Source organism: Diuraphis noxia, unplaced genomic scaffold, assembly GCF_037042655.1.
Source record: "Diuraphis noxia isolate RWA-SAM2 unplaced genomic scaffold, SU_Dnox_SAM2 contig0002, whole genome shotgun sequence".
In the NCBI taxonomy this organism is placed as follows: domain Eukaryota; kingdom Metazoa; phylum Arthropoda; class Insecta; order Hemiptera; family Aphididae; genus Diuraphis; species Diuraphis noxia.
In genome coordinates, this window is record NW_028301712.1 from 69103495 (window position 1) to 69123481 (window position 19987).

At 29.9% G+C, this 19987-nt stretch overlaps 2 protein-coding genes across 2 annotated transcripts; one reads left to right on the forward strand and one right to left on the reverse strand.

Moving 5' to 3' along the window:
• The first annotated feature begins 2879 nt into the window (after nucleotides 1-2879).
• On the forward strand, nucleotides 2880-4216 carry LOC149058850 (uncharacterized). The gene has a single exon (XM_089220567.1). It carries the CDS (start codon nucleotides 3519-3521, stop codon nucleotides 4152-4154), a length of 636 nt encoding a protein of 211 aa, XP_089076693.1. The 5' UTR covers nucleotides 2880-3518; the 3' UTR covers nucleotides 4155-4216.
• A 7734-nt stretch (nucleotides 4217-11950) lies between these two features.
• LOC107172781 (uncharacterized) lies at nucleotides 11951-19424 on the reverse strand. Its single transcript, XM_015523080.2, has 7 exons — nucleotides 19241-19424; nucleotides 18744-18974; nucleotides 18445-18636; nucleotides 18178-18387; nucleotides 17864-18119; nucleotides 17699-17791; nucleotides 11951-13756 (listed from the first exon to the last, which is right to left on the reverse strand). The coding sequence occupies exons 2-7, from the start codon at nucleotides 18924-18926 to the stop codon at nucleotides 13224-13226; spliced, it is 1467 nt and encodes a 488-aa protein (XP_015378566.1). The 5' UTR covers nucleotides 18927-18974; nucleotides 19241-19424; the 3' UTR covers nucleotides 11951-13223.
• Between the last annotated feature and the right edge of the window lie 563 nt (nucleotides 19425-19987).

The following is a 19987-nucleotide window of genomic DNA, read 5'->3' on the forward strand; positions in this document are numbered from 1 at the left end:
AACTTATCTTCAACGAAAATATTCAGTGTACTTTTCTTTTCCATGTCTTCAGACATCCCATACCTCTGTCCTTATAGGCATAATTTTTGGTAAATTCTTGAGAGGGAGGGTTAATTATGAGGTAAGACTCAAAATCTATAGGGTAGGTTTAAAATAGAGTGAGCTTAACCCACTTCCATAAAATAAAGCGGTTTACATTATACTTATTAGTTAATAATTGACAAGATTCAAACCAAAAAATTTAAAAGTATATAAAGATCAAAAACTTACAAAGTTAAAAAAAAATTAATTTAATTTCAACTTATGAAAAGAGATCATAAAAAATACAATTGCCCCTTAAGTTAAATATCTGAGGAGTCGTTGCCAACCCCTCCCCAGAATATTTTGATCTAAGTTTATAAATAAGTGACTGAGAGTTGCTAAGGTGAGCTGGAATTATTGTCAAATTTCATTGATATAACTACCTAAGCTCGATGTATGACTTCTGCGATTTTAGAATTGTAATTTGTATTTTGCAGCTATTACACAAAATAACTTTTTAGGTGAGGATGTACTTAAGTATTACTACCTTGTTATAAAAAAAAATATTTTACTATATGTCTCAGTATCCAACCACTGCCAATATAATATTTTATGTTATGTTTAGAACTTATATAAGCAACTTAACATACACATTCTTATGAAAGTTAAATATTAAAAATAATAATTGTTTATGATGAGTAGTGAAATAGTTGCTAGTCTCAGACTTAAGTGGTTTATAGAAACTTACTTAATAATGAATTATTACTCACATCTCGCTCACGACACACTTAAGTAAGTTAATGGCTAAAGTCTCTAACATTTTAAATGTTAGCTATTATAGACGTCACTTAATAGTTAACTGTTATTGTTTTTAGATAACACAATGTATTTTATCACGGTTCTCAAAACTGAAATATATTTTAAGTACCACTTACTAGTAACTAGGAAGTCGCGCTAATGTATTAATTTTTCAGATGATGATTTTTTTAAAGGCAATTTTACAGACTACTTATACATTATAAAGATTTTAATTTGAAAAATTTAAAAATTCCAAAAGATTCAAATAAAAAAACATTAATATTGAAGTGAATTCTACAATTTAAAATAAGAATATTATTGATATTTTAATTTAAAAGTGTGTTATCCGCTGTTTGACTGTATTATTATATTATTTGATATTTATATTTTAAAGTTACGTATATTTTAGTATATCTAATCGTTAGGTATGAATCGTGGTTTTATATTTTTATCCAAAAGGCTCAGCTCGTTTAGTCATGGTACCTAAATAAAAAAATAAATATGTCAAAATAGAATAAAAGATAAATGCCTACCTGTAAGGTTCCTAATAAAATATTTTTACTTTTAAGTTTAAATGTACACATTTATAACTATTTTTTTAAATATTTGCGCCATCAACTGTGTGGTTCTTAGTCGAAGTAGTAGGCTTTTTTACGTTAATTTATATATTATTATAATTATATTGTTTATTTATTGGAATGAAGGCTTCAACTTCTAAGGTCTTTAGCCTGGTACAGTGTAGGGAGTGTTGGCAACACTGGGCCCTAACGCCTCAACAGGGGCTAAGCTGTAAGGTGAGCTGTGAGGCTAGTAGCAGCAGTTTTTTTCCCCACGATACAGCGAGCGGAGCCCGGTCCGAGCTATGTGCGACTGCCGGCTGCGTTTTTACTGTTTTGGGTGATGACTAATTTCTTTAAATATTGTTTTGTTTGTTTTAGTTATTTGAGTATCTATATCGATATAAACCGCTGATATATTTCGTAGACAAAACCGTTATAGTTTTTTTTATTCCTAAATCCTGACAATTCTAACTCTTAAGTGCTATAATAGTGTTTAAGCAACCGGTGCTAACAGGAGGAACGGTTTATTCACAGAATAAAACAGTGGGTTGATTGGAACACGTTTTATATGTGTGACTAGGATTTATTTCTAAAAACCCGAGTGGTCACCTATCCGGGAGCTAACAACACCGGTCGGTACCTACGTACACCAAGATCGTTTCCATAGTTTAGCCAGACCAAGTCACTTATACAGGGTGATTCACCAAGCATGCTCATCTCCTTTTTTCTTTAATAATGCAGTAATTCAAAAACCGATTTTTGGAATCTTTAAATATACTCGAAGACCACATTTTTAAATTCTTAAGATTTTTTTACTTAAGGAGTGTCCTGTGGTGATAAAAACTTTTTTGTAGTTTTGATTGAGTAGTTTTTAAGATATTTAACTTTGTGTTCTAATAAGGATATAAAAAGTCCGGACAATATAATAACTCTGATCTCATAATAGCTATAAATTGAATGAACTGTCTGTTATGCACCCTTTGAAAATCTAAATACATTTTTTAATAATTATATAGGATGAATTAGTATTTTATTTTTGTTGTTTAATTTTCGAATATCATATATTTACAAAATTTAATCAACTCGGTTTTACAGCATTTTATTGATGCCTTAATTAACATATTAAGTGTTTATAATTAAGGTGTATACCCTATGCAATTATTATAATGTTTGTAGGTTTTGTGCATACAGCATACCCTACATTGTATAATGCTAAAAATCTTTATATTACTCAAAAATGTAAAATTAGATATGGTAAAATCAAACAATGATGACGTATATTTGGTAATGTTTTTTTAAGCTTCTATTTATATTTCAATAATTTATCATGGAATATTATTCATACTAGTTCAGAATAGTAAAATACTTTAAAATGTTTCATTATGTTACATATTATTAATGATAATATCTAATTTTTAAATTAGGTTATTACGCCTAATTAAATTGTATTTTTTACTGAATTGTTGATTTTAACGCACGCACTCATACGTATTTGAACAAATTAAAATTCACAAAAATTGAAATACAATTATTAAAAACTTCTAAAAAAAGTTTTGGCGTCAACGAATTGAAAACGATTATAATACAATAATTATTGATAAGATGTTTGCACTTGTGCTGAACGTCTCTAGACGCATCACATCGTGTTACATATCGTGCACAATAAATGCTAATTTTTTTGATCGTATCAATATACCTAATTAATATTTAATAATATAATTTGATCAATAAAAATGATTATTCATCCGTCTTGAATCCTGCGCGAATTATACCTGAAAAATAAATATATGTTTATTAAAACTCCATGTAAGATACAAATATATATAGGCAATAGAGTATGCAGGAATGCGGTGCCTACCTAATCGGACTTAAGACTGGAGCTAACTTCAAAGACATACGCGATTTCACGAAATACAAATGTCTTGATTATTCTAATCTATACCTACTCGACACTCGTCATTTAAACACGTATTTATTACTATGGTAACGTATATATGCACGGGCGCCGTTGGTAACGCGGGAAATATTTCAACATTGTCATATTATTATTATTTTCCGACTCGCCAGGAACCGTTTAGTGTTAACTCGACAAAAATCAGTTATCTTATATTTTGAAACAGTTCAGTTCATCGCATCATCATGGGCAATATTGTTGTACGACCGTCGTCGCCGCCACCGTATTCTTACGACGAGAACAACGCGGACAATGATAGACGTCATGTACGAGACCAGTCGCCAATTCCTCGGACACGCCATCTAAGCCGAGTTGGCCGTCTCCGAAGCCAACGGTCGGCAGACCAGGCCGAGCCTGCAGTCGTCCCGAGACGGAACAGACCGACGGCGGCCGCGAACCAAGACAGCGGCGACGACTCAGATCAGCCGCCGTGGTCGGTCGTGGTCGAAGAACCGTCGTCGTCGGCGGCGGCCGGCAGACGTCGGGGACGCCACCAAAGCATAGGTGGCCGTCTGCGTAGCCGTCGGTCGGCGTACCAGGCCGAGCCTGCGGCGGTCGCAAATAGGAACAGACCGACAGCCGCCGCGAACGAAGACGCTGGACGCCGATCACGGACGCAGGAACGAGACCGGTCGAGGTCGCCAATTTCGCGGTCACGCCCACGCCACCTGCAGAGTAGAGTCGGCAGTCCCAGTCGCCGTCGGACTAGTAGCCCAGTGGTCGTGATCGCGGCTGAAGAACGGGTCACCGTGGCCGAACCTCGGCCCTGCCCTCGCAGATCCAAAAGAATAACAGCTGGTCAGAGAAAGTATAAACTATAAAAAATGATTGGGAATTGCGATGGGTCTAAAATCGTATACACCGTTAAAAAATGCAAAACCACGCCGACTCTATAATATGTAAAACATTTGAATATTCTTTATAGACTAAGTATTAAATATATGTATAATATAATTTTTTTAATTTGATTTCATTCTTAATTTTGTCTTTCGATGAAGAAATAAAATAAACCTTTTGAATACTAAATTATTATACCACATCAACACATCATGTCAGATACGAGATATGAACTATGATGTAGTTACAAACAATATTTTCGAGATCTTAAATTTATCACAACGTTTAATAAGTGTCCCAATTTAGATTTTCAAATGAGAACCTATATTATGTCTTAAAGAAATATGTAAATTAGATCAATTTTCTGAAAATTTTTACGTAGTGTTATCGAAATTTCAACAAAACATCCTGAGTAAATATTCTACACTAAAATATCGTCTTTAATTTCATTATAAAATTCCAATCATCAGAATTTGAATATATGCCTAAGTATAAAAATGGGGTGAGGATGCTTAAAAAATCACCCTGTATTTGTTTTTATTGATTATTTTCAAATTTTACGCTATAAATATTTATTAATTTCTTCAGTCTAAATAATTTATTTAAAGCTTGAACAATTTTTTTGTAAACATTTAACAATAGGAGGATGTATGGTGATGTATACACGGATTTGGCGTAAATAATAAGGTGTGCATAAAATCTTCATTATTTTTCAGTCTAGAATTTTTTCACGTACGATGCTCCTTGCACATCTTTATGTAGGCATAGTGTTTGACGCGGGGTTGGTAAATTGAGTCCCAAATGACCCTAACTCGGTAAATTGAGTCCCGGGTAAAAATAGGTAGTAAGTTGAGTCTCAGAAAAATTAAGGTAGTAGGTAATTTGAATCCCAGGGAAAAACGATTCATATGCATTTAAAATTTAAAAATTTTATATAGTGCACATTTTTAAATTTTAAATGCATATAAATCGTTTTTCCCTGGGGCTCAAATTACCTACTGCCTTATTTTTTCTGGGACACAACTTACCTACTACCTATTTTTACCTGGGACTCAATTCACCGCTTTCAAAATGTACCAAACTTATCTCGGACTCAATTTACCTAACCCCGTTTAAAGTATGAAATATTTCACTAAGTGATGAAATATTTCACAAAAACGTATAACATTGAAATTACAATAATCTAATACAAAATATTAATGATAAATAATTATTGATATTAATCATCTATTGTAATTTCAATGTTTTACATTTTTGTGAAATATTTCGTCACACTTAGTGAAGTATTTCATACTTCAAACACTATGCCTATATATAGATGTACAGGGAGCATCGTACGTGAAACAATTCTAGATTGAATAATAATAAGGATTTTATGCACACTTTATTATTTACGCCCAATCCGTGTATTGTGTAGGTTTATGTATGTCATCGTAGTGAAATGTTTCCAAAAAATATGTTTAAGCTTTAAATAAATTATTTAGAGTGAAGAAATTAATTAGTATTTACCTATAGCGTAAAAGTTGAAAATAAGCAATAAAAATATCTACAGGGTGATTTATTAAGCATCCTTTACCCATTGTTATACTTAAATTATGCATATCTTCAAATTTTGATTATTAGAATTTTATAATATAGATTAAAGGCGATATTTTCGAGTAGAATATTTATTCAGGAAGTTTTGTTCAAATTTCGATTACAATACGTAACATTTTCAGAAAGTTGACCTGATTCACATCTTTCTTTAAAACATAATATAGGTTCTCATTTGAAAATCCAAATTGGTATCGCCATGAGACACTTCTTAAACATAGTGATAATTTTAAGATCTCGAAAATATTGTCTGTAACTATATCATATATAGTTCGTATCTCGTATCTAACATGATGTGGTAGGATATGGTACCTATGTCCTATTCAAAAAGTTTATTTTATTTCGTAAGTAAAATGTGAAAAATCGCACACATTTTTTGGGAGACTACTCAGTCAACCTCCACGCGGTGTCTCCTGGGTACGCTAATGGGCTGAGATATCGAACAACCTTATAACAATATTCGTCGGAAGAAGACTCAACTCTGATAACCTAAAAGTACTTACGTGGCTCAATTCAATGTTACCCATTGCACAAGAACCACAAAATTATTATTTTTTTTTTTTATATTACAGATGCAGACTTGCATCAGTGTGCCAGTAAAATAAAACAAAATATAGGCTTCTAACTAAAATACTGTTTATTATTATAGTACCTGTACTAAACTTGGAGTCTTGCGTTTTTCCTGTAATTTTATACAGTGGAGACCGCTTTTAAGTAAAAAATGATGGTAGAAAATAAACATTTTTGGTTAAAATTTACTTATTTAAATAAATTTGTTTTCAAAAAGAACAATGTTTTTGTTGATTATTACTGGTTTCGATTCATAATTTACAATGTGAGTATGTAACCAGGGTTACGATGATTTTAATTATACGTTAGTGAACTGTATATTTTTTATTGTAGTGTCATGTAGGTACCAGGTACCTATAAAATATGTACGAGATATTACGCTGCAATAAATTGCAATAAAATAAGTATTAGTTATGACTAAAACTAATAAGCCATTTATATAAAAAGCATGCAGTGGTCAACAATAGAACGTGGTGAATAAGATTAATTAAACACTATAAAAAAGCGGGTAAGTCGTGTATGTCGCTCTGCTGTACAGTAGGTTACAAGTGGGTTACTGTAATGGATGGAATTAACTTTGAATCCAATGATATTATATCATTGTATACAAAAAACGATTCTGAGCGAAGACGGTTTATCTGTCTAGGATATATTATAGATTATTAAAAATTTTCAAATCTTAGATTTAAAAAGAAATGCTTTTATGAATTTCTAGTTTGAAATAATTTGCAAATTTTCGTGATTTTTACGTATTTTGTCAAAATTCAAACTTTGAATGCTTATAAAAAAAAATTGCGACTATGAATTTCTTTTATTTTTCAACTGCTATTGTAACAATATGTTAAGAGCCTTGTATTAAATTTTCAAGCTTTTCTGCCTAACAAATAAATTTTTATTGATATTAATTTAAAAAAAAACTAATAATGATCGAAAATTTGAAAAGCCTATGAATAGTTCAACTTAAGTCGAAATTTTTTGAAAATTGCATGGTGGATAGAATATACTTATATAAACATTAGGTGAAAATTTCATGTATCTATGGTCATTTTTTTTAAAGTTACATCAAAAACCAAAATCGATTTTGTCGAAAAATGAGTGTGCGTAAAATTTCTCGTTTTTCCCTTAATTTTTAGATTGTTTTTCTCAATTATTTAGAAAAATATTAAGAATTTTTACTTTTGACCCCCCAAAGTACCAACTAGATTCACTTTCTGATCGAACGAGGTACTGAAGTCAAAAATCGAAGCATTTTTACTGCCCCAAAACGTGATGACAGACACAAAAAAAAAAAAAAAAAAAAAAAACACACATCATGGTAAAATCAAAATGTTTTCACGCGTCTTCTCTCAGAAATGACTGTAGACCTATGTGAAAGGATACGAAACGGTCAGCATATTAAGTTGAATCACAACACCGAATTTCAACATATAACAGGAAAGTCACCACCAATACAACCACCTCTCCTAAGGACCGAGTCATCTAATCATATATAAGAGAGACGCGGACAAGAGCTCGTCAGACGGTTTTAAAATCTGAGTCAGACGGTTCTTAAATTTTAGCTAGACAGTTTGGCAGATAAGACTAAACAAGACATTTGGAGGCAGGTCGTAACACCACTCACAGTCTTAGCAAATTACTTCTCAGAGTTAGGTCGTAACACCGCTCACCTCATCATTTAACCATAATTGTATTTTTAAGTGAAATAAACAACATTTTAAATAAATACATCAAGTGTTCATTTCTACGTTGTTAACCTATATGAATCGGCGTCAGTCGGGACGCAACAATTCTAATACATAACATAACTTACTTTAAATTCATTAAAAATAAAGCTGTTTGATATTTTACAGAGTTAGACAAAAATTTAGTGTCTTCATCAGAAAATATTTGAAATTAAAATTAGGTAATTAGTATCAGTTTTAATGAACAATATAATGATAAACAAATTATTAAATTTACTAGTTATAATATGGTTAACCATCTTTTCTAGTATTTCTGAATTTAGTCATAATACCTACTGTATAAATAATATTCTGTGAATCTGGGCATAGCCCATTCGGCTCCCGATTTTCCTAAACGGCTTTCGTTTTCAAAAAGGTCAATTCCCAAACGGCTCCTGTCGAAAAAGGTTTTACGAACAGGTCAATACCCAAACGGCTCCCATCGGAAAAAGTTTTACTATCAGGTAAAATCCAGGTGGTAATCCTGTTTATTACAACACAAATTTCTTTCCACTTCATACAGACTTAGGACTGTCTCTAAAGAGAACATACACACAACGGCGGCGGATATCGTGAACAGACCGTAGTTCAAACAAACTACACAAGCTGACACAATTGTGTGCCATATCCATTATCCATTTAATGGATTCCATTATCGCATAATCGTTGGATATTTCCAATTAGCCATGAACACATAATATGCTATAGATTATACATCGTTGATATATGAGTCATATGTACACGACGAAATAATACACACAAGCTTTGGCGATTATGATACTCGCCGAGTACGAGTACGTATAATATTATATATGTATATATATATATATATATATATATATATATATATATATATTAATTTCGGTATACAAAAACTGTATACAGTTACAAAATCTAAAAAAAAAATATAAAAATATTGTAAAATCGTGCGTCTTAAAATGTGCGATTCCGTACGCTGACAAAGACCGTACGGAACCGTGTTCTACCCATTTTTTCGACGGGAGCCGTTTGGGAATTGACCTGTTCGTAAAACCTTTTTCGACGGGAGCCGTTTGGGTATTGACCTGTTCGTAAAACCTTTTTTTATGGGAGCCGTTTGGGAAAAATTAACAATAGACGGGAGCCGTTTGGGTATTGACGGTGAATCTATGATATAGTGATGGGCGATTCTTGAAAGTGATTGATAATTGATATTTGAATTTTGAATAGATTTAAATCGGATTGGAAGAAATCGAATTTTTTCAATTTTTATATTAAAATTCGAAACATAGTTATTTTAGTTATTTAAATCACGAATTCACGATATGACGTGTTATGAGTCAATTTTGATAGTATATAAAAGTTTTAAATACTATAATTAAGGGTCGGGCCACACATAGCGGTCGAGCCGCAGCGGTTCAACCGCTCACCAAATTTAAATTGTTTTATTTTAAATGCAACCACCCGATACGCGTTCACACTTACGCGGTTCAATATAAAAATCGACCGCAACATGTCGCGGTTGACCCGCGTGCGGTTCGACCGCCCAAATGATCAAAACACATTTTTTTGAATTAGTCCGTTCACACATAGTCGCGGTACATTTTTTCAAAGATCACTTGCATTAAAAAAAGAATTCCAATAGTGGGGCCTAAGGTTTCTAGTAACTTTCATAACCTAAAATTACACTGTTTTTTTATTTGTAAAAAAAAATGATGTTTTAAAATATAATTTAAATTTTTTTATCAAATCTATTATAAAATACATGAAAATCTGGTGTATTTTCTTTAGGAACAGCGTATAGAAATATGTTGGTATATAACGTAAGTAGGTATGTAATAATATAATAAAATTTTAAAATGCCTCACATAATAATAAAGATAATATACTTACTACTTAGATATAACTAATTTTTCATTACGAGCATGTCAACTGTAGTAATTACTAAGTTTTAAAATATAATAATTTTTCAATCACCCAATACTTTGGTATAACCGCACGCGGTTCGACCGCGCATATGTGAACGGTAATCTGGCGGTTGAACCGCTGCGGCTCGACCGCTATGTGGGGCCCGAGCCTAAAAAAAAAAAAAAATAAGAGGGCGTGATGCCCGCATGTGTTCTCTCCGTCTTACAAAATATGATTATATGGTAAATTTTACGTTCAGCAAAACACGTGGTAGCTCCGTTTGCTTAAAAATTAGAGTGAATTGACCTCTTATAAAATTTAAAGGTATGATTGTTATCATTGGCGGATATCGATCGAAAAATTTGGGGGGGCTACGATTTTTCTTATGAACCAAAGCCATGAGGGTGGTGGCTACGGTTTTATTTTAAAACCATCATCCTTGAGGATTTAGAAAATTCATTTTAAATACATTCAGTATCCATATTTTTTGTTACATCTTTCTCTATATGTAGAATAGAAAGATTTGTAAAACGTTCTTGATACATGGAAGTTCTCACCCAAGTCTTTATTCTTCTTATAGCCGAAAAAGATCGCTCGTAAGTTGAAGAGCTGACAGGTAAAGTAAGTGCTACTTGAAGCATTTTATAGACATTTGGAAAAATGTCTTTTTTTATTGATGTTTTCAAATCGTCAATAGTCAAATCATTGTTGATTTTATATTTATAAAATTTCTGGCAACAGTCATTTCAGATTTAATATAATATGGCAAACATTTTAGAGGGGGCTTTGCGGCTATCAGGGGGGGGGATAAGCCCTCCGGATATCCCCCAATGATCGTTATATAGACAACCTCATATGCTTTTTATTATATTTAAATTTTAAAGGAAGTTATGAGCATTATAAGATACACAAAAAATTTACAATTTTAAAATACTCATAACTCGCTTTAAATTGAATATATAATAAAAAGCATATGAGGTTGTCTAGATAATAATCTTGCTTTTAAATTTTATAAGAGGTCAGTTCACTCTAATTTTTAAGCTAACGAAGCTATGCGTGTTCATGTTACGCGCTTGTAAGACGGAGACAACACATGCGGGTATCACGTCCTCAACTCGTCATCGAACATAAATATATATTAATTGTTCGAGATAAATGTGCCTTTTAAAACTTTGCAACTGTGACAGATTCATTTGATTTGCTTATTTTTAACGCGCCTTTTATGAGCTTAAACGTAATTTAGCTGTTGTTACGTTACATTAAATTCCATAAGAAATGCATAAATTAAAATAAATGACTTTTTCTTGATGTTCATAATTTTTTTTTTATATTTCTTTATGTTCTAACTTTCAAAAACGTGTTCTTCACAAGTTTATACGTATATACCGACCTAAAATATTAAGCTAAACCATTTTTTCGTCATTGCAAACAATTTTTAGTATTTTGTACCATACTCAGTTAAGTAGGTACCTACCAATTAAATATTAAAAATATCTCATACTATTGTAACTCATAATATACAGTGTACTACTATACACTAGTTTCCCTCTAATTTATGCTTTATATCTTTTAACTATACCTACCAAAGTATGTTTGTTTATTGTGTTTTTGTTTTTGAGTCATCTTTTAGGCGCAAATAGGATGGGGAGGTTAGGGAGGGCATTAGCAGCCCCAATTTTAAGATAAGCAATTTTCGTGTTTATGTATCAAAAACTTTATCTTACAAAAAAATTACACTAAAACGAGAAAATGCATAGCTTAAGTACACTTCGTTTTTTTATTGAAATTCCGGCTAAACGTGTATAGACTTTTCAGATTGTAGTCCAAAGCTTTTGAAATAAACTTACAGAAAACAAGATTTATTAAAAATCAAAATTTAGATCAATAGATCAATAAACATCTAAAAATCTAGCAGTACACTGCAACTGTTTTCAATATGAACTTTCAAGTGTTCTTTGAGGCCAGCTGCAGTGTATGGTATAATGATGGTAAAAAATACAACACTGTAATTAGCCTAAATAAAATATATATTTGATTTCATTATAATTAATATTACTCATACATGAACATAAAATATATATTAATATTTAATGTATACATAAAAAAAAACATTAGTTGACTCGTGTTAGAAAAAAAATATACATATTTTTCCATCCTTCTTATTTAATTTAAAATAAATACTATAAACTATATCAGTCAATACACACTTTGGAACCCGAAAAATAAAGAAATACTATGTTTTACTAAGTTATAAAATTAAAATAAAAAGCAGAAAAAAGGGAAATAAACCAAATAAAAATTATCGTACCAATGTTAAATTCTACACAAAATAAAACCCTAATTAATAATACAAAAGACCCGTGAAAAATCATGACAAGATTAAATATTAACATTAAGGGTAAATAAATTATATGTTAGGGACTGTTGTAGCAAAACAAAAGTAAGAAAATTGTGCGTTGTATACAATTTCTAATACAAATAGAAAACATGAAACAAAATCATGTGCAAGATGTACACATAGTATTAGACTGAATACAATAAAAAAATTGTTAGTGGTATTTATCAGTTCTATAATATCTTTGGTAAATATTAATTTTATAAATGATACATCTATGATTATGACTATGTTACAATACATTTTTTTATTGCTAAAGAGTAGGTATAAATTGAAATACTATAGAGTAGGTACAAGGTGGTTTTTCTCTATACAGAGAACAAGTTTGTTTTATATTTATTCTTAATAATTATGAGCTAAAAATACTATTAATCAGTATTATTCGAATAATATTAGGGTGTTTCATTTTTTATTCAGTCTTAGATTCGTTTGGCCTTTTATAGATTTTGCTATATACTCGTAAGAGCAAACTTTGTTAATAAATATCAATTACACAACATAATTTGATTGTTCGTTTTTCATTACTCATTATAATTATTGGCACTCAATATAATATATATTCTAAATTAAAAACTTTATATATATATTTTTACATATCATTTAATGTATTAATAAAAATATTATACTTCAGGTATACCAATATACATTTTAAAATAATGAATTAAAACCAGTAAAAATTAACCAAACATCAAAACCAAGCCCTTCCCCCCTTTAGAAAAAAATATAATTAAATATATATTTATTTAATAATAATAATAATGACACATTAATTTGTCAGTAACCGATCTCGAAAATGAGGTTAAAATTTAAACCTCCAAATGAGTCATGCGTGAAGAGCATCCGACAACATCAAAAATTTCACCGGCTGATGCTGGTGGAAATAATGGTTAAAGTGGTGATAAAGGTGGCCCAGATGTAGCCTGATTTGTTAACTGATATGGAGACGGGAGATCCAGTGAGATTTTATTTAGGAACGGCGATGTAGGAGGCTGCTGTATAATGTAGCCACTGGCTGTACTAGCATTTGAAGACTGGTTGAAACAAGTAACCGGCGATGAACTAGTTAGATAAGAACCAGTAGAATTGTTGATAGGCTGCACTGAAACAGATTGTTGATGTTGATGTTGTTGTTGTTGTTGTTGTTGTTGTTGTGGCGGCTGTGGCTGCTGTTGACCAATAGCGTTATTGTTGTACACTTGATATGCACCTTGATTAGTCGTATTAGTAGTAGTCGAGTGTTCCTTATGGTAGATATTAATGTGTGCACGTAAACTATATTTATTCTTAAATACTTTACCACACACACTGCAACCAGCTGGATTGTATTCATCACTATGCCTAATGCGCATATGTTTTAATAAGTTAGACTTGTTGGAGATCACTTTTTGACACAAGGGACATGGTCGGCGGCCTAGACGGTCTGTCATAAAAATAAAAAAAAAACAGAAAATTACTTAACATGTACTTCAATACTCTTGAAAAAAATTGGATAATGTGCAACGTAATTCGTGCGATTATGTATGTAGTTTCACCTGATTACCATTTCACCAACACAAAATTATTATTTGTGTAATTAGTCATTAAATATTAAATTATAAATACACTGTAATTTTATATGATACTTTAGATACACAAGATATAATCTTAGACTATCAAATTAAAACTATATTTATTTTAAATGTATTAAATAATATTTTTTTCAAAACATTTAATGCAGATTTCATAATCAATTCTAAACAACATCATAATAATCCATAACAAGATACGTTAGAGCTTTTAGTTGGTTTAATTTATCAATAAATATTCTGGAAGATGAAAATGCATAAATGCATATATTTTTTTTAAACTGATTTATAACAATGTTAAACTTAAGATTGGATATTATAAACTTAACAATGTATAATAATCACAATATAAATAATTTATTACAAAATCGCTATGAAAGAAATATTACATATACACTTTGCTTTGTTTCATTTTGTTATTATATTGGGCAATTTTTAAGTATGCCCACAATATTTGTATTCTTAAATTATACATGAATTATAATTATAATTTTGGAATTTTTAAATATACTTGAAGACCATATTTTCAAATATTTGATATTTTTGGTACTACTAAAGGATGATGCTGTAATAATAAAAGAATCTGTTTTTTCAAATATGAACCCCCCCATTTTTACTTTTATTTTGTCTTTGGAATAAATAATTTACAGTAAATAATATATTGAAAAATAGAAGTTTATAACGCCACAGAACATTCTTTACATTCTTTAAATAGTAATACAAATATCAAGAATTTGAAAATATGGACTTTAAGTATATTTAAAAGTTCTAAAAATCAGAATTTGATTAAAGTATTATTAAAGTGAGAAATGGGGATGAGTATGATTAAAAATTCACCTGGTATATAAAAGAAAATTATAAGGATACTAAATCATAGACTATTATATTATATATAAGAATTTTTTTTTATGATTTAAACATAGATCTATAACTATTAACATTGATTATATATAGTTTATAATATTATTACTAATACATTATATATTATTGTTATTATTATTTTTATTAATAGTATATAATATATTTAAAAATAAATTATATTTGAAAATATAAGATAACATTATAACATATCTATTAATATTCACAAAAATGTAATTTTTACTTTTTTTATTATCAATTACCTGTTTATAATTTATATACATCATGCTATGTAATTTTAATTCTATTAAAAAGCTTTTTATACATTTTACTAGCCAAATAGCCAACTTGGTTTTTGCCTCTTAACTTTATATTTAATCAATGCAAAGTTTACAGTAATGATTATCATGCCTCAAGATATTATTGTATACTATACTAAAAAAATGTATTTTTAAGATATCACCTGTCTTTTAATTGAACAAAAATATCTAAAATACTATTGTTGCATTAAATTTAAAATAATGATTTTCAATGTTGAATATTAAAATGTCAAATATATAAAAATTTTAAAGAAAAACAATTTCATAAATTATTGAAATATAAAGGAATTATCAAAAATATCAATTTTATTTTATTTATGTAGATGTAACTAGAGTAGTATAATAGTGGACATTGTTTCAAGTGATATTTAAAAAGAAACTTTAGAATATCATATAACATATTATTATCATATTTAAGTCTAATAATTAGACATTTGAATAATTTAAGATATGAAATGCAAAAAATCCATACTAAATAAAAAGTATACCTATGAAACATGCTAAATCACAATACAGATATAAATATATAAGTTAAATATTTTGAAAATTAATTAATTAGTGTAAACGGGAAATAAAATAAATCAACATCAATGCATAAAAAGTATGTGTACCACATTTACAAACAAAAAAAGGTGGGCAAGTAGGTAATATGCTATAGAGTAAGTAGGTGTTGAGTGTGTCAGTTTAATGGATGGTGTTAATTTTTAATTCAATGATAATCAAGCGGTTTATATCATTGTATACAGAAATAGTTTCTGAGCGGAGATGGTCGAACAACCAATATCAAGTATATTTCAATATTTCATGTCATTTTTTTGGATATTGCTATTACTGTAATTTATTTTACTGCTAGTATTAAGATAGGTTGATTTATTTTTAGTCAAAAACATAAAATTTTTTATAAAATTATAAAAGTGCATATTTATATTGTATTTTATTATTTTTATTAACGTTTAAGTCAATACCATCTTACCTTAGAACAGTTAGAACAGTGTAAAAGGTGCATGATTTAAATAGGTACTAGCTAAAAATAATGTAACCTAAGCATTTATAATTTATAATTATGTATAGTAAAGCTTTTAATGTATGTAAAAGTGTTAGGTTAATATCACAATCAAAGATTACATAATATTATATATATTTAATCGCGGTCTCCAAAATTACAACAAATCTAAGTCTCAAATAGGTTTACAAATAGGCGCAGTTTCAATGAAAAAAAACTAAGGGTGCTTAAGCTATGCATTTTATCATTTTAGTTTTGTTTTTTTGTAAGGAGAAATTTTTAATACATAAACACATGCATTATTTAAGGTTCCTAATTTAAAGATTAGAGATACCAATACCCCCTAAGCCCCCTCCCCCTTGCCTAACCTAACCTTTTTCAATTAACTAGGTACATTATAATTTGCAAATTGCATCAACAATTTAACTTGTTCACAAAAAAAATGTTTCTAAGTATAATATACTTTAATTAATATTTTGAAGTTATAAAAACAACTTATAAAGAACTTTGTATTAAATTTTTAAATTTTAGGACCAATCAAATGATTTTATTGATAAATAAGGAAAAATAAAAAAATATCAAACATAAATAACTTATAAATAGTGGAAGTATTTTGAAAATTGAACCAAAAAAAAGATAATAGATTTAGTTGAAAGCTAGTTTTAGATAAAATGTGTTTTTCATTGAGACAATTCCTGGACATTTTTTTAAATTTTGATGTAACTATTAACTAGATTCACTTCTCTATCAGAAAAAATATTGAAGTTGAAAACCTAAGCACTTTTACTGCTATAAAAGGTGATAATAGACATAAAAAAATCACACACACACATTATTCATTGCTCCGCTCAGAATTTAAAATGTGGGTGGGCAAATACATAAAGACCATAACATGGTATGTCATTATTATTTTGAACAATAGTATAGTGTACAAATATTGTTGATCAAACAATGAACTTATACTTGCAAATATAGTATAGTTCCAATGTTAGAATTAACATAAAGCCAGTTATTAATAAATATATTATATTTTATTATGTAATTAATTGGTGTTATATATGTTTAAAGATTGTTAATTATTGAATTTGTACATATTTGGAATGTTTAGTGCTCTAGACTCCCCCATTACAAACAATACACCATGCTCCGACTGACCAACAACCGTTTTGTCCACTTACACAAATTATATCACCATTCATCACAATCTGACATTGTGCTCTTGTCGCATGTGCGTTTTGTACGCCTCGCGATATACAAATGAGCTGGGGCAAAGATAACAACACAGCCGGCGCGTCAAGTCCGAATGCATTAAACGCACATGATACTTCAGCGACGACTGGTTGTTGTACATCTGCCCACAATGGGGGCAGTCCCCACACTGAGCCAGGTGGGATCCTGCAAAAATATGTGTACCGCCTGCATGGCTTATAAGCCGTGAAATACATTGATTTCAAAAAATATATGGAAAACATTTGTTTTCGTTTACTTTTATAAAATTAAAAATTAAGTACACTTATATTCTATTAGATATTTATGTTTATAGATATATAGGTATATTTTATCAATCATATGCATACTATATATATATATATATTAATTTAGAAAGAGTATAATACCTGCAGTTGTTAATGATTGTTCCGATGGACATTGGTTTGTTTGTGCTGAAGATATAGCAAACTCAATACCACTAGCTGTACTTGTGTGGATATCTATATAAGTTTATTTAAAAGAAACGACTATAGTTAATTTAATAAACAAGAAATATAAGAAAAATGAATTACCTTTAGGATCATTCAACATTCGAGAAGCAATTAATGACTTGTCAAAAATTGTGGTAGAATGTGAAACAAATTCATCTTTAACTATATCTACATCTTCATATTCATCAACATCAGGTCCTTGGGCATATGGATCATCACAAAATTCATCTTTTGAGCCTTCTTCATCAATATAACAGTCAGTATCTACATTTCCATCATCAATATCATCGACTTTTAACCGACTCAATATGTCAGTTTCACTACCAGTTGTTTCATCCTATAAAATAATGAATTAGCCATTGTTAAAATTTAGAAATATTTAAACTTTAGTTCACCATAAACTCTGTGCCATTGTCAAATTGTTTTTTCAATTTTACTGGAAGACACTTCTTTCGTTTTGCAGAAACTTTTTCACTGGGAGATTTAGGGGAATCAGATTTTTCTGTTGAGGTTGATGTATCATGTTTTTCATCTTGATTGTTATTAGTAGAAAGTTGCTGTAGTGGAGGTACAGCATTTTTCTCCAAACTTGTCCGGGTTGACTCCTAAAAATAAATTAACCATTAAATAATTGTATTTAAGTGAAGAACAATATTGTATACTAGATCTGTATTTATTGTAGAAGCTGCACCAGCTAAACCTCTTATCTGTAGTAATTCTGCAGTCCGTAAAAATGATGCTAATTTTTTCTCTGATATGTAAACAGTGCCTTGGTACACAAAATTGAGCAATGCCTGGACATCGTCTTGGTTTATATCTTTCAATATTACAACTGGATGTCTACAAGGATTATCCTGAAAATATAACTAATATATTAAAATATGTACATAGAAATCTATTATCTTAGAACAACATCAAATTTAAAATTTAGTGCAGTTTTAAAAAAAGTCTTTTGGTTTACCTTGAACACATTTCGAAAGTAAGTACTGCACATAGACAACACAACTTTATGAGCTTTGAACAACTGTCCATCACATGATAAGGTTACATCTACTAGGTCTTCACTGGTACGAAGACTGTCCAACTCGGTGACCATGTTCAAAGGATAGTTGTTCCATTTCAAACAAAAGTGATCGGCAGTCATCGTAATCCCGAATCAAACACAGACAACTGTTGTTATAATCACCAAACCCTAAAGTCACCAAATAATAACGATGAACAATACAATCTGTGCAAGCGTTTTACAAGTATAAATATAATAATTTGTGCATTTGTTCGTACGAGCACAGTAGACTGTATAACATTTTGTACATCAAAATGTGACATGGTGTGTATATGATATATGGGGGTAACAACAATATAATTATTATGTGACGAGAGTGAGCAAGTGTGTGCGCATTGTGCTTGTAAGTATATTGTTATGTGAAAACAAGAAATGGTACCGTAATGGTGACTTACCGCACTTGAGGGCTGTTCTGAGACATCCGTGTAATGGACGCCAAAACGTTGATCACGTTTGACGGAATAAATAACACGCAAAGGACGAGGCCATTAATAAAAACAGAGTACCGACTACCGAGTACCGACAAATAACAATCAATGTTCTATTTAAGTATAAATTATTTCTTTTTTTATTATTATTATTATTATTATTATTATTATTATTATTATTATTATTATTATTATTAATAATAACAATATTAATTAAATTGTTCTTATCTAACTCGCTGCAGGTTGACCAATCCCCCCCAGACGAACTCAAAACCGAACGCACACTGCTCGCACACGTTTTTTTCGATTGGCCCAGCGGTCAGACGATAATGCGTATAAGATATTACCTATATCTCGGAAAATGGAACAAAACTACAAAATTACAAAACATAATAATATATCTATTGTGGGTGGAACAATTAATTATGTACCTACAGCATTATGATTTATACTATTTATAGCTATTGTCTATTAGCTAAGCCACAGGGTGATATAGCACTCGGGATTCTAGGTACCTAAAAGTCCGGTTTATTTATAAGTAAGTATTTTTCAACTTAAATCAATATTATAAAGGTACAATAAAAATAAATATATGACATTATAATTTTTAGTCAGATTGATCGTTACTTTTGAATAAAAATATAATACAGAAAAATAAAATTTCATGTCGTACAAGAAAAAATTTATGTTATTAGAAACCTATAAATATAATAC

What these genes read in the sequence shown, in the direction of transcription:
- LOC149058850 (XM_089220567.1), top strand. Translation starts at nt 3,519, where the DNA reads ATGGGCAATATTGTTGTACGACCGTCGTCGCCGCCACCGTATTCTTAC.
- LOC107172781 (XM_015523080.2), bottom strand. Translation starts at nt 18,926, where the DNA reads ATGACTGCCGATCACTTTTGTTTGAAATGGAACAACTATCCTTTGAAC. An exon ending in ACTTTCGAAATGTGTTCAAG is followed by an intron (nt 18,637 to 18,743) that starts GTAAACCAAAAG and finishes TTATATTTTCAG; the next exon opens with GATAATCCTTGTAGACATCC. An exon ending in AATGTTGAATGATCCTAAAG is followed by an intron (nt 17,792 to 17,863) that starts GTAATTCATTTT and finishes AAACTTATATAG; the next exon opens with ATATCCACACAAGTACAGCT.